The sequence below is a fragment of the Anser brachyrhynchus genome (assembly GCF_964034855.1).
Source record: "Anser brachyrhynchus genome assembly, chromosome: 19".
Taxonomy (NCBI): domain Eukaryota; kingdom Metazoa; phylum Chordata; class Aves; order Anseriformes; family Anatidae; genus Anser; species Anser brachyrhynchus.
Genome location: NC_137712.1, coordinates 12,381,229 through 12,403,287, shown reverse-complemented (window position 1 = coordinate 12,403,287; position 22,059 = coordinate 12,381,229). Strand labels below are relative to the sequence as shown.

The 22,059-nt window shown below is 47.6% G+C and overlaps 2 protein-coding genes across 12 annotated transcripts in view; one reads left to right on the top strand and one right to left on the bottom strand.

The window, feature by feature from the left end:
* The window catches only part of LOC308180458 (dual specificity testis-specific protein kinase 2-like), a 105,136-nt gene that overhangs the window by 32,652 nt on the left and 50,425 nt on the right, over positions 1–22,059 (bottom strand). For 5 of the 11 annotated variants that reach the window (XM_080562186.1, XM_080562190.1, XM_080562187.1 and 2 more), the window contains one exon: positions 19,563–20,265. The exons of 3 other annotated variants lie outside the window; for them this stretch is intronic. In XM_080562186.1, the coding sequence (XP_080418312.1) occupies positions 20,014–20,265 (252 nt within the window). In that variant the 3' untranslated portion in view covers positions 19,563–20,013. Of the gene's footprint in view, positions 1–99; positions 16,100–16,579; positions 16,979–19,562; positions 20,266–22,059 lie in introns of those variants that run through there. 3 more of the 11 variants (XR_013940960.1, XR_013940961.1, XR_013940962.1) reach the window with 3 other exon arrangements.
* Positions 8,260–21,908, top strand: LOC308180464 (ficolin-2-like; the record flags this gene model as incomplete). Its single annotated transcript, XM_080562198.1, is given in 11 exon segments — positions 8,260–8,490; positions 8,492–8,531; positions 8,534–8,656; positions 9,491–9,604; positions 10,043–10,096; positions 13,500–13,535; positions 15,873–15,974; positions 18,200–18,324; positions 18,801–18,930; positions 19,397–19,531; positions 20,895–21,908. Coding segments are annotated over 11 exon segments (1,338 nt in total). The 3' UTR covers positions 21,143–21,908.

Genomic DNA, 22,059 nt, shown 5'->3' with positions numbered 1-22,059 from the left:
CCCTTAGCACTGAACTACCACGGTCACGGATTCACCAATAACGTATAACCACCCTTACTCTAGTCGCGTTCAATGAGAACTATCATGGCTAGGAACAATGCAATCAAGTGCAATTTATTACAGCAACAGGTACACAGGTTCTTTGGACTGCCAGCGACAATTTACTGTCTGCAAAAGCAAGCTAGCATGCATTAAATACACAGGTGCGCAGCCTGGAAATTAACGTGTTAAAAGGCACAAAGACTCTATAGAGATTTCTAAGTTTCCACTGAGACACACAGTATAATCAAGTGTTCAAATCTCACCCAAAGGCGTCCCAATGGGGAGGGAAGAGAGGCTCAGCCTATCGTCTGATCCCAGGAGTCAGGAGGTCCTCGGGACGGTGTATTCCCTTGTGATGGTATCTCCCCTGATGGTGGTATCTTCCCTAACGATGGTATCTTCCCTAACATCCCTTCTCTCTTAGGCCAATTTATATTATTTTCTATCTTTTAGGTGGAGCTTGAGTGACTCTAGTCAAGCATATCTTAGTTACGATTGGTGAAAAGTTTTCCCGTCTCCATTTAAAGGAATAGGCTCCGAGAAATTCAGAGCTCATGCTCAGTGAGGGGTGGTCGCACCTTGGAGGTGGGTAGCTTTTGGGATGGAGGTGTTTTTTAGTATTATAATAGTATAATGAGCAAAAGTACACTAGAGTACAGCATTTGTCAAAACATGACAGGTCATTGGCTCAGGGTAGCAAAAAGTGTGGCTTATTGGTCTCGGTGACCAATACAAGAATAATCGAGTCCCCACCTACTCACAGAGCCTAGCCGTGGTGTCTCCACTCCACTCTATGCTCTGTACTGTTCCTTAGAGTCAGTACACCAGGTTCCCCCAGTGCAATAGCATCTAAGGTTGGAAGCTGTTCTGGTTTCAGTTAGGACAGAGTTAATTTTCCTCCTAGTAGCTGGTAGGGTGCTATGTTTTGGATTAGGATGAGAAGAGCACTGATAACATGCTGATGTTTTAATTGTTGCAAAGCAGCGCTTACACCAAGCCAAGTACTTTTCAGCTTCTTGCTCTGTCCTGCCAGCGAGCAGGCTAGGGGTGCAGCAGGAGCTGGGAGGGGACGGACCCAGGACAGCTGACCCAAACTGGCCAAAGGGGTATTCCATACCATCTGACGTCATGCTAAAAAATATATAGGGGTGGCTAGCTGGGGTGGGGGCCCGGCTGCTTGGGGATAGGCTGGGCATCGGTCAACAGGTGGTGAGCAATTGTATTGTGCATCACTTGTTTTGTACACATTATTATTAGTAATACTATTATCATTATTGTTATTGTTATTGTTATTATTATTTTCCTGTCTTAATAAACTGTCTTTATCTCAACTCACAAGCTTCACTTTCCCGTTTCTCTCCCCCATCCCAGAGAGGGAGGGGGGAGGGTGAGCGAACGGCTGTGTGGTGTTTTGCTGCCGCCCGGGTTAAACCACAACAGAAGCCTAGGGAACACTCAGGTAATGTAGCTACGTCCTACCCTGAAAGCCTCTTCAATGCTGTACATTTTCTTTAAAATGTGAATATTAGTTTTATTTTCCTAGTTACTTTAGGCAATTACACCACACCCATCTCACCCTATCAGGTAGCCCTGAGCAACAGGTATGAGGCCCTGGAGGCTGAAAAGCAATCAAAGGATGGAGAAGGTGAAGATCCCTCTCGACCAGAGATATTGCCAGGGTCGGAAAGGCCAACCCCCCATATTGAGACCACTGGCAGAAGAAAGAAAAGGTGGGTTTTAGTTGTGGGTGATTACACAATAGGGGGAACAGAGGATCCAATATGTAGAAGGGACCCTCCTCTAAGGGAAGCCTGCTGCCTTCCTGGGGCCCGGGTTAAGGACGTCACCAGGAGCCTTCCCAGCTTGGTTTGATCTTCAGACTATTACCCATTGTTGGACCTACAGCTGGAGGGAGAAGAAGTGGCAACGCGTAGCCCGAGAGCAATCAAAAGGGACTTCAAGGAATTGAGACAGATGATCAGGAACTCGGGTGTGCAAGTCATCTTCTCCTTCATTCTCCCCAGTATTGACAGTGACAGGAAGAAGGATAACGTCCATTAACATATGGCTCTGTGGCTGGTGTCATCACCAAAATTTTTTGTTCTTTGAAAAAAGGAAGCCTTACATAGCACCATGACAGCCGGCATCGGATGGGATTCATCTTTCCTAAAGGGGGAAGAGGGTCCTCAGTCATGAGCTGGTGGGGCTCATTGATCGGGCTTTAAACTAGATCCTATGCGGAAGTGGGGTATCATCAGGAATACTGGTGGTAAGGTACATGATGACATGCCATCCCACTCATCCCAGCTGGACACTACACCCAGCAAAGGATGCCCAGAGCCGAGAGAGAGAACAGGAGAGCTACCGTAGGCCCACATGGACAAGTTACAGTTGCCCCGTCCAGAAAGGAAGGTGCATCGGGAGCCCAACTCAAATGCCTCTGTGTGAACACGTACAACATAGGGAATAAACAAGGGGAACTGGAGGTGTGTGTGCAGTTGCAGGGCTATGATCTCATCGCAATTACTGAGACATGGTGGGACAGCTCTCATGACTGGAATATGGCCATGGATGTCTTTGTGCTTTTTAGGAAGGACAGGCCAGGAAGGCAAGGTGGTGAAGTTCCCTTTACATGAGTGAGCAACTGGAATCTATGCAGCTCTGCCTAGGGAGGGACAAAATGCGAGTTGAGAGCTATGGATGAGGATTAAAGGGCAGGCCAACAGGGTTGACATTGTGGTGGGTGTTTACTACACGGCACCAAATCAGGAAGAGGAAGTGGATAAGGCCTTCTACAGACAGCTGCAAAATGCCTCACGTTCACAGGCCCTGGTTCTTATGGGGGACTTTAACCACCCCAATATTTGCTGGAAAGACAACACAGCTAAGAACAAACAGTCCAGGAGGTTACTGCAGAACAATGCAGATAACTTCATGACGCAGGTGATAGGTGAACCAACAAGAAGAGGGGCGCTTCTGGACCTGGTACTAACAAACAGAGATGGTCTAGTTGGAAACATGAAGGTTGAGGGAAGCCTTGGCTGCAGTGATCACGAGATGTTGGAGTTCAAGATCCTGCGAGGACAAAGCAGGGCAAAAAGTAGGACTGCAACCCTGGATTTCAAGAGCTAACTGACCTCTTCATGACCTAATTGGAGGAATCCCCTGGGCCAGGGCCCTAGAGGAAAAGGAGGCCCAGGAGAGTTGGCTAATATTCAAGCACCACTTCCTCAAAGCTCAGGATTGGAGCATCCCTGTGAGAAAGAAGTTGAGTAAGGTGGGCAGCAGACCTTTGTGGATGGGAAAGGAGCTCCTGGGAAAACCTAAACAGAAGAAGAAAGCATATATGATGTGGGAGAAGGGACAGACCAATTGGGTGTAATATAGGAACATTGTTAGAGAGTGCAGGGATGCAATGAGGAAAGCCAAGGGCCACAGAATTAAATTTAGCAAGAAACATCAAGGATAACAAGGAGGGCTTCATCAAATACATCAGCAGCAAAAGGAAGACTAAGGAAAACATGGGTGTGCTGCTAAATGAGGTGGGTGCCTTGGTGATGGCAGATACAGAGAAGGCGGAAATTACTGAATGCCTTCTTTGCTTCAGTCTTCACTGCTAATGCTAGCCCCCACACACTATCGAGCCTGGAAACAAGAGAGAATACCTGGTGAGAGGAATACTTTCCCTTGGTTGAAGAGGATTGGATTAGAGGTTATTTAGGCAAGCAAGACACCCACAAATCTATGGGCCCTAATGGGATGCACCTGAGGGAGCTGGCAGATGTGATTGCTGGGCCACTTTCCATCATCTTTCAATGGTCATGGTCAACTGCAGAGGTCCCACATGACTGGAGACTTGCTAATGTGACACCCATCTAAAAGAAGGGTCGTAAGGAGGACCCTGGGAACTACAGGCCTGTCAGCCTGAACTCAGTGCCAGGAAAGGTGATGGAACAGGTCATCGTGAATGCAATCATGCAATATATGTGTGTCAACCAGGCAGGGGATCAGGCCCAGCCAGCATGGGTTCATGAAAGGCAAGTCCTGCCTGACCAACCTCATCTCCTTCTTTGACTGGGTAACCGGCCTGGTGGATGGGGGAAAGGCTGTTGGTGTAGTCTTCCTAGACTTCAGCAAGGCCTTTGACATGGTCTCCCTGAGTGTTCTCCTGGAGAAGCTGGCAGCCCATGTCTTGGACAGGTACACTCTTTGCTGGATTAAAACCTGGCTGGACAGCTGGGCCAAGAGAGTGGTGGTGAACGGAGTAAAATCCAGCTGGTGACCGGGTCGTCAGTGGTGTTCCCCAGGGGTTGAGTGTCCATCCTCTTTAATATCTTTACTGATGATTTGGACGAGGGAATTGAGTGCACCCTCAGTAAGTCTGCAGATGACACCAAGCTGAGGGGAAGTGTCAATCTGCCGGAGGGTAGGAAGGCCCTGCAGAGGGACCTGGGATGGGTCGATGGGCAAAGGCCAGTGGGATGAGGTTGAACACGGCTAAGTGCCAGGTCCTGCACTTTGGCCACAACAACCCCATGCAGCGCTATAGGCTTGGGGGAGAGTGGCTGGAAAGCAGTGCAGAGGAAAAGGATCTGGGGGGTGTTGGTCGATGCTCACCTGAACATGAGCTGGCAGTGTGCCCAGGTGGCCGAGAAGACCAACAAAGTCCTGGCTTGTATCAGAAATATTGCAGCCAGCAGGATCAGGGAGGTGATCGTCCCCCTGTATTCAGCTCTGGTGAGGCTGCACCTCAAGCACTGTGTTCAGTTTTGGGCCCCTTACTACAAGAAAGACATCCAGGCTCTGGAGCGTGTCAAGTAACAAGCAAGTAACAAGCAGCAAGTAACAAGTAACAAGTAAGCAAGTAACAGCAGCAAGCAAGAGACAAGACAGACCTAAATATCTTGGATTGCAGAGACGTTACCTCTAGGCCAATCTGTCTCCTCCACTCTAGCTCAGTGGGTCCTTGCCACCCTCGACTGAAGGAGAGAAGTGTGAGGACAGGGATTTTGTGCCACTGCAGAGGAATGCATTCCCGGAAGGTCACAGAGAACATGCAGAATGGACAGGCCATGTTGTTTGGGATAGGCCTCTAGTAACATACAGAAGCTGAAATTGTTTTAACAAGGCTTGTTGGTTTTATCTACAAGGGAGTCGATCAAACACAAAAACATGCTGTTTTTTCCAAAGATCCGTTTCCTAATAACTGCACTGTAACCTACAAAGATCCTTGGGGATACCACCAATACCACAGTTCCAGCCTCAATAGATTTTTACCACTGAAGAGCCCACGACAGATTTACAGATGGAGTGATAATTTACAGATGGAGATGATAATCTACCCTTGCAGATCAGATCCCTCCTTTCCCAGCAAGGCAAGACTGTAAAGCTCCCAGTGGGCACCTGCAATGGTGCTGACTCTCTCAAGTGAACTGTTATCTCACATTGCCCTAAGGAATTTTTGTGTGAGCCTTAAGTGATCTTAAGAAACTGACAGAAACTGGTCCTGCAGATGGACAAGAGCCAAGGAGCAACTGAGTGTGTGCAAAGACAAGAGGTCAACTAGCGGTGATGAGGAAGAGTCACCAACCTTCATCCCCATAACCCCTGGTGACCGCTACGAGGAGACACTGCGGAAGCACAGACGGAAAGAGCTTATGGAAATGACTTAGTAAACTAATTTAGTTGACTTAGTAAACTAATTTTAATATGAAGCGGGGACAGGTTATGCATATGTATAGGCGCATTGTGAAACTTCATGCATATGTAATTCTTTACTGCATATAACCATGGCAAGTTGCCATGTGGCATGCGCACGACTTTGGCGGGACTACCCCCCGTGCTGCCCAGCACTGAATAAACATACCTACTTTACAATCTTACTGATTGTGGAGTCTGTTTTCCGCACGTCAGCCTGAAGTCAGATATGTCAGAGTTTCCGTCTCAGCTCCTCAGCACAAACTGTCTGCCTTTCTGGCACCTTTAGAAGTTGTGTGGCCATGAGACAAAGCAGAGGAATGCCATGACTGGGGCTTGCTGCCTATTGTTTTAGGTATTTACAGCCTTTGCAGCTTTTCTGATGTTTTTGTGAAGCTCTAGCCTCCTGGTGGTAAGGAAGCCAATGTCAAAACTACCAGGAGCCTGGATTTCACCTATGATTTTGAATAAATCAGTGTTAAATCCTCTGTTGTGCAGTTACCATGTTCCGACATGCACTTTTTGAAGATCTGTTGTCATTTGTTTGTTTCTTCTGATTTGCTAAGCTTATTTTCTTGTGGCTTTACAAGTCAGTTAAGTTCTGGAGACTTCACTTGTGACATTTACATCTCTGGAGCTGAAGAGTCATGGTGTTTAGAGGCACTCCCTATTCATGCAATGTACTTAAAACTCGTTTCTGCATTCCCAAAGTGATACTGGACTTTCACAACTGACAGGGGATATTTCCTAGGACTCAAGTGAGAACCTACATAGAAAAAAAGAATTGCTGATGGTGTAAACAATCTGCACTATTTGATCTTCATTAGGACACAGTGTGAGGAAAAACAATTTAGGGCATATTGATCACTGGGCCAATTTCAATATCTACCCTCAGGGACCTGACCTACTTTGGACTGTTTGTTCAATTGCAGTTTTCCCCCTGCTCCCAAAGTTAGCCATGTCCACAAGGACACTGCAGCATTGCCTCCTTGTCTGAAAGCAAGGTGACATCTCCAGGTGTCCCCCAGGCTGGGTGGAGCCCACAGGCTTTAACACCTAGGTGGATACGTCAGTGCTGCCTCCACAATATGCATTCTCAGCCTGATGCAGGTCTGGCCACCTTGATAAGGGATTAACTGGGAAAAGCTGGGGCAAACCTATTCTTACTTTTATTTTTTTTTTTACAGGACAGATCTAGCCAGGAGCCCTTGGCAGATTGTAAGGACAGGATAACCTGTGAGGCCAGTTTAACCATTGCTTTTTTGGAGTGACTTACCAAGGGAAACAGGTAGCTCTTGCTGCTAGATATTGTAACAAAGTATTGCAGCTGTTACCAAGCTCACAGCACAGGACACAGAGTGCTGAGTAGGAGGAGACTTCTCAGTACTAGCAGCTGGCTTTTCTTCATCTTCACCTGCCCCATGGGGCAGAAACAACTGTGTCCCAGACAGGTAGCAGCCTGCGCTGCATGAACATTTGTGATGTAGAGAGGGAGAGAAGAGGAGTGCACAGGGCCCCAGTCAGTTTAAATGACTCTGCATAGACCTCTCCTGCCCTAGCAGATCAGAGACATCTGCTCATCCTTTTTCTCTCTCTCTCTCCTTCTGAAAAGCTGAAGAAAGAAGCTATTCTCATTTCTCCCTGAGAACTGCATACACAACACTTGCCGTGAATGATATACTTTTTTCCCATTTTAAACAAAACCCAAATTTGAATTCAGGTGTTCAGATCGCGTTCCTTCTGATTTCCTTGCAGGCTTTTTTTTTTTTTTTCCAGACAGGGAAAGGAAAGTAAGACCTGCACTTCCCTTAACAAAATTATGTCTTGGGAACAAAAACAATCATAAACATCTATTGCATTTCTGGGCTGCAGTGGCCACACCCTGGTTGACTGTGATTTTGAGGAACATGGGCCTGACAAAGAGTAAAGTCAGGACCCTGAAGTTCCGAAGAGTGAACTTCAAGCTATTTAAAGCTATTAAAGATGAAATCCCCTGGAACACTATACTTAGGAACAAAGGAGCTGAACAGAGCTGCTAAAAACTCTGCTATAAACTTTAAAGGTTCTGTACATAGAGGTAACAAAAGAGTCAGACTTGAAACAGTTTGAACCTCGTAATGCTGACACAAATGAACAGAGTGCACAACAGAGAAACTGAAATCCTACTCGTTATTACAATGAACAGGAACTGGAGGGGGAAAGAAAAAAAAAGCAGGAAAAAAGTCAGACATGCTCTTCCCACCAAACCTCACTTGGATATGCAGAGTTTTAACTCCAGGTCAGTCCTGGATTACCTATAAACTGAAACCTCTGTTTGAAAGGTTGCAAAGTGATCCAACGCTGCCTGGCAGGCAGAGCATTGGAGCATGAGTCGGGCACTGCAGCTTCTGACTGTGATCTTTGTTGACCTTGGGCTTTTCTTTTCCTAATGTCTCAGTTCCCCCATACACAGAGTAAGTGCTGCTCTTTGAAAAGTGCCACTAGCAGGAAGGAAGAGGGGAGCTGTCTGCATTTAGCTAAATGTATGTTTTTGCCGGTTCATTTCATCTAGAAATACAGTACAGGAGGAGATATGCATCCAAAATTTGCAGAGGCCTGAGACAAGGCAGGCTGGGGCAGCCAGGCAAGGACTTTCCCCATCAGGCCTGTGGAAAGCTGCTTACCTGGGAAAAGCTCTGGAGATGCAGAGTGGGGACCCAGGCATTGGGCAAGCACAGAGGTGGAGCTTACACTGGATTTTTTTATTACGTATAAAGGGCTTAGATGGGTCAATACTAACGACAGTGCCTGGGACATGGAGAAGGAAAGCTGAGCAGAGAGCAGAGAGCTGTGCCAGCAATGGGAAGTGTAGCCCCAGTCCTTCTTGTCCTGCTCAGCATAACAGCCACCATTTGCGATGCCCAGGACACCTGCCCAGGTGAGTGGGGCACAAATCCTACTGTTAATTGCCCTAAGGCAGGCTGTTAGAGCTGAGCTGAGCTGGGGGGGGAAGGGGGGTGGATTTGTTCCTTCTATGCATCTCTTTAATTCAGCTGCAAGTTGGAAGATGGGTGATGAAGTCTCAGTAGTGGCTTCACAAAGCTGCTGGCTCCAACCAAAAGTTTAGCATCCTGCCCACTCACTAGAGGGATCTCCAGGAACAGGCTGCCCCATTCATAGTTTTCCACCCTGTTCTATGTTTTCCATCTGTGGTGCCTTACCTCTGTTATTGGAGGATGCAGAGCAGTATCAACCAAGTGCTTGATGGGTGCCCGGCACCCTGGCAACTTGGGAACACTGCACAACACAGTTTTTGGTCTTTACTCTCCAGAAAGGCAATAGGCGTGATTTTAAACTGATCTGGTGTCAGGAAATCAGGCTAAATCTTTAGAATCCCTTTAAATCAGAATCTTTACTATCCACATGCTCATCAGTGCCATTTACTTTTTGCTGTATTACCCCACAGAGCACCTCACATCTTTTGTTTTATTAAGTTACAATGTATTTGTCATGCATGTAATGTCACATATAACAGCCTTCTTCCACTAAACTCCCCTGAAGCCAGAGAGATCCAGTGTCTAATTCTAATATGCAACAACCTCAATACCGTCTCTTAATACATATAATTATGCCAGACTTCCTTCCTCAGACTGGACATCACTTGCTTATCTTTGCCTTTTGCACTGTTTCTGAAGTCCAAAGGGTTCAGTTTCCTCTCCAAGACATTTCAGAGTCGTAATAATCTCCATGATGACTGTCTTCATTAATTCAGAGGTGAGAATAGTGGGACTAGGTGATGCTGACCGGCTTGCTGTTCTCCAAGGATGCCCAGGGATCCCAGGTGCCTCTGGCTCAAAAGGAGAACCAGGTGTCCCAGGAACAAAAGGTGAGATTTCAAAACCCAGCAGTGAATGCTTTGATATTAGATTGCTTTGTTGCAGGGGGGAGGAGCTGTTGAAGGTCACCTCATACCCATAGGAGTCCTTCAAGGCCTCCCATGTCATAGTGGACTTGTAGGCAAAGTGAGTCACAACAGTAGAGAGAGCCACTCCACTGGGGCAAAAGCCACGGACTGGCTCCCAGATGTACAAAGCTCACAGAAATTCATAAGTGAACTGTAAATTAGGACTTACATTAGCAGTACCTGTGTAGTATAGCTTTAGTAGAAGAAAGGGAGTGAGATATGTTATAAAATATCATCCAATGAACAAAAAACATCTTCCTTGTTTCTGCAGAAGCTGAGGCCTAGCTGCCCAGGCTTCTGTGTCACCTCCCCTCTGATCAGATTACAATATGCACATATAAACTGAGTTTTTCCTTGTAGGAGAAATGGGAACCCAGGGACTCCCTGGGAAAGCAGGACCACCCGGTACAAAAGGTAATGCATAACACGCTTGGCTTCAATCTATAAACCCACTGAAGTTCAGGGCATACATAGGGAGACTGGATCTACAGAGATAAAATACCTGAGGGTTGGTCATACTCCAAGAAAGAGCCCTGAAGTAGCATAGACCAGGAAGATTTGGTGCATGCATCTGGCATGGGATGGGTACTAGGAACAGTGTTGTAGGGTGGGACCACAACTCAGAGGAAGATACTACTCTTCTTTTTGAAGTCCCCCTTATCAGCCCCCTATAAGCAGACATCTCTCTACACAGCAGGCTGTGTAAGCAAGCTGGGAGACTCCTAGAGACTCCATGAGACATCCTTGTCCAGATATGAGACAAACCAACCAGAGGAGAAGCGTTACTGGATCTCATGCTTACCAACGCAGATGAACAAATAAAAGAGATTAAGATTGGAGGCAATGTGGGCTGCAGTGACCACACCCTGGTTGACTTTGTGATCTCAAGGAATACGGGCTTGGCTAATAGCAAAGTCAGGACCCTGAACTTCCAAACAGCGAAATTGCAGCTATTTAAAGATCTAGTGGCTGAGATCCCCTGGAACACTGTCCTTAGGGACAAAAGAGCTGAACAGAGCTGGTAACTCTTTAAGGATGTTTTTCTTAGAGCACAAGAACTCTCCCTCCTCCTGTGTAAGAAAGCATGCAGGGAGGGCAGGAAATGAGGATGGCTGAGCAAGGACCTTTTGGTCAAAGTCAAGTTCAAGAAGGAAATGCACAGGAAGTGGAAGAAGGGACATGTGGCTTAGGAAGAGTACAGGTTTGCTGTCTGGATGTGCAGGGATGGGATCAGGAAAGCCAAAGCAAAGATGGAACTGAGATTGGCAAGGATGCAAAGAATGACAGAAAGGGATTCTATCAGTAGGTTGCTCAGAAAAGAAAGGCCAGGGAGAGTGTTCCCCCTCTGATAAATGAGAAGGGAGAACTGCTAACAACAGACATGGAGAAGGCTGAGGTACTCAACAACTTCTTCACTGGTGGTAAGGCTTCCCACATACCTCATTTCCCTGAACATGTAGATGAGGGCTGTGAGAACAAAGTCCCTCCCACTGTAAGTGAAGAGCAGGCTTGAAACCACCTGATGAAACTTAACAATTTCAAGTCTATGGGGTCTGATGACATGCATCCCAGGGTCCTGAAGGAATTAGCTGATGTAGTCACCAAGCCACTCTCCATCATATTTGAAACATCATGGCAGTCAGGTGAAGTCCCTGCTGACTGGAAAAGGGGAAACATCACTCCCATTTTTAAAAAGGATAGAAAGGAGGACCCAGGGATCTACAGATCAGTGAGACTCACCTCTGCGTCTCTCATGGAATGGATGCTCCTGGAGGCAATGGTAAGGCACATGCAAGACAAAGAGGTGATCTGAGACAGCCAGCATGGCTTCATCAAGGGCAAATCATGCATGACCAATCTGGTGGCCTTTTGTGATGGAGTAACTGCATCAGTCGACAAGAGAAGACTGACTGATGTCATCTACTTGGACTTCTGTAAGGTCTTTGACACAATCCCACATGATATCCTGATCTACAAATTGGAGAGAGATGAAATTGAAGGGTGGACCATTCAGTGGATAAGGAATTGGCTTGAAGACCTCACCCAGAGAGTGGCTGTCAATGGTTCCATGTCTAGGTGGAGGTCAGTGATGAGCAGGATACCTCAGGGATCTGTCCTGGGACCAGTGCTTTTCAATATCTTCATCAATGACATAGACAAGGAGATTGAGAGCACCCTCAGCAAGTTTGCAGATGACACCAAGCTGAGTGGTGCAGTCAATAAGACAAAATGAAGGGAAGACATCCAAAGGGACCTGGACAAGCTTGAGAAGTAGGCCCACATGAACCTCATGAGGTTCAACAAGTCCAAGTGCAGGGTGCTGTACCTGGGCTGGGGCAATCCCAGACGTGAGTACAGAGTGGGAGAACTCACTGAGAGCAGCCCTGCAGAGAAGGACTTGGGGGTTCTAGCGGACCGAAAGCTTGACATGATGCAGCAATGTGCACTTACAGCCCAGAAGGCCAACTGCATCCTGGGCGGGATCAAAAGAGGAGTGGCCAGCAGGTCAAGGGAGGTGATTCTCCCCCTCTACTCTACCCTTGTGAGGCCCCACTTGGAGTCCTACACCCAGGTCTGGGGGCCCCAGCACAAGAAGGATGTGGAGCTTTTAGAGCAGGTCCAGAGGGAGGCTGTGAAGATGATCAAGGGGCTGGAGCACCTCTCCTATGAAGAAAGGCTGAGAGAGCTGGGGCTGTTCAGCCCACAGAAGAGAAGGTTCCGGGGTGACTTAATGGCAGATTTTCAGTACTTAAAGAGGTCTTATAAAAAGGATGGAGAAGGACTCTTTACTCGGGTGGATAATGATAGGACAAGGGGGAATGGTCTTAAATTAAAACAGGACAGACTTAGATTAGACGTCATGAGGAAATTCTTCACTGTAAACGTAGTGAGGCATTGTAACAGGTTACCCAAAGAAGCTGTGGATGCCCCATCCCTAGAGGTGTTCAAGGCCACGTTGGATGGGGCTATGAGCAACCTGGTCTGGTGGGAGGTGTCCCTGATACAGGCAGGGAAGTTGGAACCAGATGATCTTTGGGGTCCCTTACAACCCAAACCATTCTATGATTCTATGATTCTGTGATTCCCTATTCTCCACTCCTGGAGTGGAGACAGCTGGCATACAGTGAAGCAAGGAGGGAATAGGGATTTCCTTGCAACGGGCTGACCCCCCTCCACAAAATGAGGAAGTCACTTATTTGATCTCTCTCTGTTCATAGACTCAAGCTGAGAGTAGGGCTGCATAAGACAAGACTGTTGAGCCATGCATTTAGAAGCATTCATAGACATGGTCCAGACTCAGAAAGCAAATCATGTTATTTCCAGCTCCCAGAACATGGTATCATCCAGGAACTGAGTGCTGGCACACTGAACAGCTGGGAAAAGAGCCCCTTTGCATGCTGAATATGTACATATTTCCCTGTCAAAAGCACCCAAGACATCAGCAGAACCCCACAGGAGGAGATTGAAACAGGACACATTGAAACAGCAGCTATTGTCTGAAATCTCACAGGTCACAGGCTTAAAACTGAAAACCAACAAAAAAAAAAATCACTGAGACAGAGGCATGAATCCAGCAGAAGGAGAAGCAACTGTCCTGCTGTTCCTGAGAGATGCTGCTGATTTGGAGAGCAGGCAGGGCCTCGCAGGCTGCCTTCAACTCGGGCACTCACAGAGCACCATGGCTTTGCACCATTTACAACAGCCTCTCCTGTACATTTGGGAAACACAGAGGGCCAGGAGCCTCTACTTAGGGATTTGCTGTAATTCAGTCCCTTTGAGTCATCTGTGACGAGCATTTTTCTCTTGTCTCTTGCAGGAGTGGCTGGAGACCCTGGTTTCCCAGGACCAAAAGGTAAATCATGCTGAGATGAATTTATGATGGGAGCCTGTCTAGTTCAACTTCCACCCCATGCCATTCTAGAGCAACACACCATGTGGGAGCAACTATAGAAAAATAAAAGTACCCCACAGGGTACTGGATGGGCTATTTGACAATAGCTCTCCCCCATCATAGGGCCTGGTCTGCTGGAGCTCCCCATAGAGGCTCAGCCCCAGCCCCTGGTGATGAGAGCAGCCCCTCTCCCAAACCAGCCAGACAGCAACAGAGGCTGCCAACAACTTGGGAGCCTGAAGCTGCTGTCCAGAACCATCAATTACAGACACAGCAGGACTTTGCACACCCCAGCCCAAGGGACCAGACACATTTGGGCAGAACTCTGACGGTCCCTTGCTATGTCAAAAGGCAGAGACTCAGATGAAACCCCATTACTGTTAATGCCACAGAAATTTGTCTCTCTCCAGTGTTATTAGTAGGGTAGAGAGTAAACAAGGTGATGTTTATATATATATATATATTTTTTTTTTCTGATAACATCATCCTGCATGCTAAGGCCACTGGCACATATAAATGAGCTCTCTCTGCACCGTGGCTTCTCTCACAAGTCTTTGGCTTGTAATAGGAGCCAAATGCTACTGAGCTGGTCACTAGTATAGCACATTTGCTCCAACTGTCACAGCTGCTCCCAAAACACCCACTAAAGACCTCTGCCAGCAGTAACTGTTCCCCTTTTTGTGCTTCTGACCCTGCCTCCTTCCCTGGGTGTGTTTTGATTTCCTTCCCACACCCATCTACTACTGTTCTGTGTGTCCCACCTAAGTAATACTCACTGGCACAAAATGTTTGCACCCCATTTGTCAGGCTGTCTTAGCAGCTAGCAGGTCTGACATAGACATGTATTGCATTACTCTTGTCATTTAGACTTCCTGACCCCTAATCAGGTGTCAAAGGAAAATATATCATACTGGGTCCAAAAATCCAAGAGCAGCGAGGCTGCCACTCCCTGTCCCTGTCCCCAGGTCCAACTGGTAGCCAGGCTGAAGTAGTTCCCAGTAGGCATATACATGAAGAGGACATGTATACACTATATATATATATATATATACACACATAATATAAATATATACACACGTGCCTATAAACAATTATACGAATATACATGTTCATCCTCACCGACAGCCACTCAGAGCACTCACATGAGCACAGAGAGCACCAACAGCTTCATCCTGCTTCCCTCTCTGGCTGAGCAGGGTAGCAGTCCACTGGTGAGAATTTTTCTGCGTAGATAAATCGGTACAAGGGGGATTCCTCCAGCAAGAGGATTCACTTAGTCTAACTAGCAGCTGGATCTCAGTCTCACCAGTTGCTGGCATCTGGACACAGAACCCTGAGGCTGAAGCCCCACTCCAGACCACACACACACACACGCACAACTATTGGAGCACCCCAGCCCCACAGCCAACCCTCTGTGCTCTTGCCCCTGTAGACACCCATGTACCCTCACACCCACAGCAGCATGTTCAGACGCACTCACCTCCTGGAGTCCAGACCACTTCACCAGCTTTGCCTGGGTTGATCTTTGCTAGCCATCACACTCACTTGCACACCTGCACTTATGCCAGTTGCTGTCCCACAAACTTCTGAGCCATGGTCTGGCTCCAGGTGCTGCACTCACACCCCATACACACATGGGCACACAGAATAGAGCTCTCACCCAGGACAGTACTAGAAAAGTTTTTAATAAGATGACAGGACAGACTGTGGTGATCAGTGCAGGGCACAGCCAAACAAGCATACTGACCAGCTATCTAAAATCAACCATTTTTATCCCCTTACCCTCTATTTTCCCTGTCTTCTTCCTTCCCAAATCACCTAAATCCCTCCATTTTCCCACCTTTGGTTCCTCTCCTGAACATCTCACAATAATTCCTGTCCTCTTCCCCTGCATCCCATAACGTGTTGCACTCCCAGGCAGCCACCCCCCTGTGCCTGCCAGGGGATCTGGTGAGTTGTTCCTGTTGACTCAGGCTGCTGGGTGTCACAGCTGGACACGGGACTGAGGCTCTGTGGGGGCAGCCCTGGGAAGCAGCCAGACAAGATACTTGGTTCTGTAATTACAGGAGCCTGTAGCTTGGGTTCCCACCTGCCATTGTCCCTCTGTGCTCTTCTGGATTTGAGCAGATGGGCCTTTGATGGGCTGGGAACCAGCCAGTACAGATCACTAACAAGTTCTTCCTCCTGCCTTTGCTGCACCATGCCTCTTTGTGCATGCAGATGAGCTTATCAATTCACCTAACATCACCGCTCACACCAGTGCAGCAGGATTTGGCTTGAAAAGCAAACAATGTCAAGTTGTGGAAGAGGGAAGGACTAGGTGTGGAAGGCAGAGAGCAATTGATGATGTTGTTTGCCCAACAGGAACAAAAGGAGAGCCTGGGTTTCCAGAAACTTTGGGTGAGTTTCCTCCTTGGTCTTTCATCCCACTGTTGGCTTTGCAGAACAGACTAGTGATGACAAGCAGTAAGGCAGAATCCCTGCATCGGAAGTCAGGACAGGGCAGCAACTAATTCAGAGTGACACTGAAGGACAGAGTAAGGAGATATTACTGTTTACCTATTTGCTTCTCTCAGCCACATGCAGCTTCTGCATGGCTATTTGTAATCCACCCAGACCAGATCAGATAGAACAGTCACGTCCTGTGAGTGCTTCTTAAATAACCTGCCCTCTGTGTGACCTGTAGAAGGTCTGTTTTGGTCCTTACAGCCACAGTATCCTGGTTTCCAAGATGAAGCCACTAAAAATACAAGAGGTTCTGTCTAGACATCAGGAAGCACTTTACAGTGCATGTGACAGAGCACTGGAACTGGTTGCCCAGAGAGGTTGTGGAGTCTCCTTCTTGGAGATCTTTAAAATCTGCTTGGATGTGGTCCTGGGCAAGCAGCTGTAGGTGGCCCTGCTTGAGCAGAGAGGTTGGATCAGATGGACCCAGAGGTGCCTTCCAGCCTTAGCCGGGGAGGGGAGGGGAGGGGAGGGGAGGGGAGGGGAGGGGAGGGGAGGGCAGGGCAGGGCAGGGCAGGGCAGGGCAGGGCAGGGCAGGGCAGGGCAGGGCAGGGCAGGGCAGGGCAGGGCAGGGCAGGGCAGGGCAGGGCAGGGAAGGGAAGGGAAGGGAAGGGAAGGGAAGGGAAGGGAAGGGAAGGGAAGGGAAGGGAAGGGAAGGGAAGGGAAGGGAAGGGAAGGGAAGGGAAGGGAAGGGAAGGGAAGGGAAGGGAAGGGAAGGGAAGGGAAGGGAAGGGAAGGGAAGGGAAGGGAAGGGAAGGGAAGGGAAGGGAGCATCAGTTGACTAAATCTCCCTGAGCTAGAATCAAAGCAGAGCTCCAGCCCACTCTGGCTACGTTTGGATGCCGTAAGAACAGAATCCCATGCAGAGGCTCAAACAGATTGGAGAGCTGCAGTAACACCTGAAAGAGAGAGATTAGGATGCCATGAACTCACCGCCTCACTGCCTCAAGCACTCTAATTCAGTTCTACATTTCCTGGGCACGTAAAAACATTTGACTAATAAGTAATAGGCCACATCCAGGAGCAGACCTCCATTATGAAGGACACCCAGGCTCACAAGACAGCCTGGCACAGCTGTGTGCCCACACATCAGATGCTCATCATGCTCAGACACTTGTATCACCACTACCATGTCATGGAGCAGCTCTGGAGTGCAGAGGCAGGTCCTGCCTGCAAGAAGTGGACAGTGTGTCCCACCAGGGCAATGAGTCGTCTCACCCACACACCATGCACTGGCACAGCACTGGGTTCTGGGTAGAGCAGGGGTCTTCTTATCTGATACACTGAGGATGCTCAGTGTAAATCTTCCCAGACTTTCTCCTGCGAAATCATACCACAAATGCAGCTGTAAGCTGGGATCATAGAATCACATAATGGCTTGGGTTGGCAGGGACCTAAAGCTCTTCCAATTCCAACCCCTGTCATGGGCAGGGATCCCTCCCACCAGCCCAGGCTGCTCAAAGCCCCATCCAGCCTGGCCTTGAGCACTTCCAGGGATGGGACATCCGCTGCTTCTCTGGGCAGCCTGGGCCAGTGTCTCACCTCCCTCAGAGTAAAGAATTTCCGTCAATCCTTTGGCACCCATGAATCTGAGCTGCTGTGGATTTGGTGAGGAAAAATAAATATATACATAATATAGATGTATATATTCAAAACTGCCCCCTGTTCAATTCACAAGAGATGAGCTGAATGGTATTTTCTGTGTTACAGGTAGGTGGGGGTTTTTTGTGTGTCACAGTTCCTATGCTGCCAGCTACCCCCACACCTTCAGTGCCCCACATTCCTGAGTCCAAACAAATTCCTGGATCTTGAGTTTGTCATCCCGCTTGGAGCAGCTCCATCACCCAGAGCCTCTAAAGACCCCTTGCAGATGAAAGGGGTCTGAGCCCATTAGACTATCTCTTAGAAAGAGCCCATCAACCCTGTGACATATTGACTCGGGGAGTAGCAGGATTTGTCTCCAAGTAGATGTGCACCAGAGTTCTGCAGTGCAAAGAGCCAGCTGGGAGACTGAAGGCCCAAAGAAGCTAGTTCAGAGCATGAGGCTGATGTGCTCTCCAGCTGCAGTGAGCACATCATTATTCTCTCCACTTTCACTCTTTCTCTGATTTGCTCACAAGCTAGGAACTGCCAAGAGCTGCTGGATAAAGGCAAGATCCTGAGTGGATGGTACACTATCTACCCCCAAGGCTGCAATGCCACCACTGTCTTCTGTGATATGGACACAGACGGTGGAGGATGGATTGTGAGTAGGATGAAGGGATGGAAGCTTTTATAACCCTACAGCAATTTTTATTAAGGCTCTAAATGATAGCACTAAAATAGCAACAAAAAGGAAGAAAAGTATCAAAGACAGGAAAAACACATAATGAAGCCATGTCAGAGAGGTGACAGCCGAAGTTCATGTTAAACCTGGGTAAATCTATGTGAATACAGGGGATTCTCTTGGGAGAGATCTCTGGGAACAGACTGAGCACCACGAACTCTCTTCCATTCCTGCTTAAGTCAGAAAAATCCCTCCTCATTTCCAAGCATAGATGAAGCAAATTTGTGAGAGAGATTTCCCTGTCGGTTCAGTCCTCCCAGCTACCCTCTGGCGTGGCCCAACGCAATGGGAGAGTTTGCTGCAAAGGGCTGTGCCACCCGTTCTCTGCAGTCAGGCAATGGAGCTTCTTTTAGTGAAGAATGGCCTGACAGGGGTGAGACTCTTATTTCCTGCAGGTTTTCCAGAGACGCTCGGATGGATCAGTGAATTTTTTGCGAGATTGGTATTCATACAAGCGAGGATTTGGCAACCAGCTAACAGAGTTCTGGCTGGGGAATGACAACATCCACTTCCTCACCTCTCTGGGTAAGGTCTGCCTCCTTCCCCAGGCTGGGGCTGTTAGAGTGCACTCACTGCGCAATGTTAGGCCATTAAAGACTGAACTTCTTGCATCTCTCTTGGGCCCCAGCAGTTAATTTTAAACAGCATGCAGGCTCTTGCAGTCCATTGCACACAGGAAAATTACCTCTAAAAAAGGTAAAACTACAAGTAACAGAAGTGAATGAGCTGTCTGCATGACTTATCCTGGAGAAAGGCCAACACATCTACTTACTAGTACTGTTTGTGATGACAATCATGTTCACAAACAGCCTGGAACTCACAATTATGTGCAGGACAGATGGTTCTACAGCAATTTGAAATATATCATAATCTCTCAAGTAGTGGTAGCTCCTCTTGAGTTATCTCAGGGCTCCTTAAACCCGTCACCCCTGAATTCCATTTGCCTACTTACCACCAGCCCCACAGAACTGCTCTCCACCTTCTCTTCTAGGAAATTGTGAACTCCGTATTGACCTGAGAGACTTTGAGAACAACTACTACTTTGCCAAGTACGCTTCTTTCAGAATTTTAGGAGAGTCTGAGAAATACAAACTAGTTCTAGGAGACTTCCTTGGTGGAAATGCTGGTAAGTTAGCAGCTTACTAGGAAAGACCATTTCCCAAAGCAATTCAGAAGCATTCAGTATTTACAGTACAGAGTGTTGTCATGCACCATCTACATTTGGGGTCAATTTTTTAAAGCTGCCTAAGGCACCCAAGGTACAGAGTGACCTCTGGGTGCAGGGAAGGAAGGGGACACCCATCACCCACAGAAGCATGACCCAGAGCAGTAACTAAAAGCCCTGCCACAAAGTTTTGCAGCAAATGCAGAGTCTGGCTCTGAGCAGTGGGACACATAGCATTCCCACACCTTCACAGCAGCCAGGCCAAGTTCTGCTTTCAGTTTTATTGGACATAAATATTTACCATGAAGTTTTGGTATTTCTAGGGCTGGGGTGATATTCAATACTTTCAGCATCAGCACATCCTCCTAACTCCTGATGTGTTTTTTGTTTGTTTCTTTCTTTCTTTAAAAAGCAAACAAATCCTCTGCAAAAGTCAATACCCTTCATGTGAGAATGAGTGAAACCAACACTTGAGATAGCACTGCTCCATGTTTATGTAGCTTTGTACACTGCAACTCTTTCTGACAGTCCAGATCAGACAGTAAGTCTGCAGAGAATCCAAGTGCTGTAAGAGTTGTGTAACTGCAACCAGAATCTGGCCCATTTGTTCCGCAGGCATAGATAAGTTCTCCATGTGTGTCAGCAGTCCTAGCAGAGCTCAGGATACTCCTTTTCTCTATGACCAAGGAGGATACCTAGGTAAACAGGAGAACAGCAGGATTTATAAAAACTGCCTTGCAGTTTTTACAGAAAGGATGTAAACTGTTGGAGAGTGTCCAGACGGCGACGAAGATGGTGAAGGGACTATAAGGGAAGACATATGAGGAGAAGCTGAGGTCACTTGGCCTGTTCAGCCCGGAAAAGAGGAGGCTGAGGGGAGACCTCAACGCAGTCTACAACTTCCTCGCGAGGGGGAGTGGAGGGGCAGGCGCCGATCTATTCTCTTTAGTCACCAGTGATAGGACCCGTGGGAATGGTGTCAAGCTGAGGCAGGGGAGGTTTAGGCTGGACATCAGGAAGAGGTTCTTCGTTGAGAGGGTGAGTCGCCCACTGGAACAGGCTCCCCAGGGAAGTAGTCACTGCACCAAGCCTGTCTGAATTTAAGAAGCGTTTGGACTGTGCACTTATCACATGGTCTAAAATTTTGGGTAGACCTGTGTGGTGCCAGGAGTTGGACTCGATGATCCTTATGGGTCCCTTCCAACTCAGGATATTCTATGTTCTATGATCCAGCAAGGCCCACTGATACCTTGCAATGATGCACAGAAACATTAAGTTCCCTTTTGCACTACTGCATTAACTGTGAACTTGTACTCCCCTGCAGGAGACTCCTTATCATACCACAAGGACATGCCATTTTCAACAACAGACCAGGACAACGACATGAGCTCCTTTAATTGTGCCATAGCCTATAAGGGAGCATGGTGGTACAATGACTGCCACTACTCTAACCTGAATGGGATGTACTGGCTGGGCGTTCATGGGAGCTATGCTGATGGTATAAACTGGAAGACCGGCAAAGAATACCACTACTCCCATAAGCAAACAGAAATGAAATTCAGGCCACTGTAACAGGGAAAGAGGATGTCTGACTGGTACCAACACATGCCACTCAACAGCCAGCAGAAGACAGAAAACATAATGTTATTTGAGGGCAAAACTGAACAAAGAATGATATTGTAAGTTGTGGCTTTGGCCCACAGCAGCTTTTAGAAAGCAGAAGCTCTACAGATGCTGACTAAGCTTGAGCATCTTTTTTCTGAAAAATCATTGCCTTGATTTAAAGACCAAGTGATGGTAAGGCTACTGCATCTCAGCAAAGCTCTCAGATGGTATTTCCTTCAGTGGCAAATACTGGTAATTTTCCTTCTAATCCATGTATTTGAAGCTTTCAGTGGTTTTGCAGCCTCTTTTTCTGTTGGACCCAAGAGTGATCTGAAAGGCACTGAATTCTCACCCCTCCCTGCAGGCCATGCTGGAGCTATGATGTAGCCTGAAATGGAAAGGACTGAGCTTCCACTACAGTGCTGTTAGCACTGTCACCTCCCTGCTTCCCTTCCCATTGTCTCACACACCATGTACTCCAGGAACCACAGTGACATTGCCCACCAAGATCCAGCTGCAGCCAGGCCCAGAGCCAGCTTCAGCCATTCCCAAGGCATGTTTTCAGCATCTCGTTCTTAAGCCGCCATGGACCAAGAGCTGAATACAAGACAGTCTGTCCAGTAATGTGTGTAGTACTAAGACACTACAATAGTCCCAAGTTAAACCTCGCACAAGTGGCCAGCAGGTGCCAGTATCTTCCATTTCATTTTCTTTCAAGTAGCATTTGAAAACAGGCTACCCACGGGCAGATGGAAACAGCTTATCCATAATTTGACTATTAGCAGAACAAGTTAAATAACATGTCTTGTTCTTTGACTCCTACCCCTATAGATGATGAGTGAAAGGGGACCCTAGTGCTAAATTTGCACTGCAGGGACAAATCA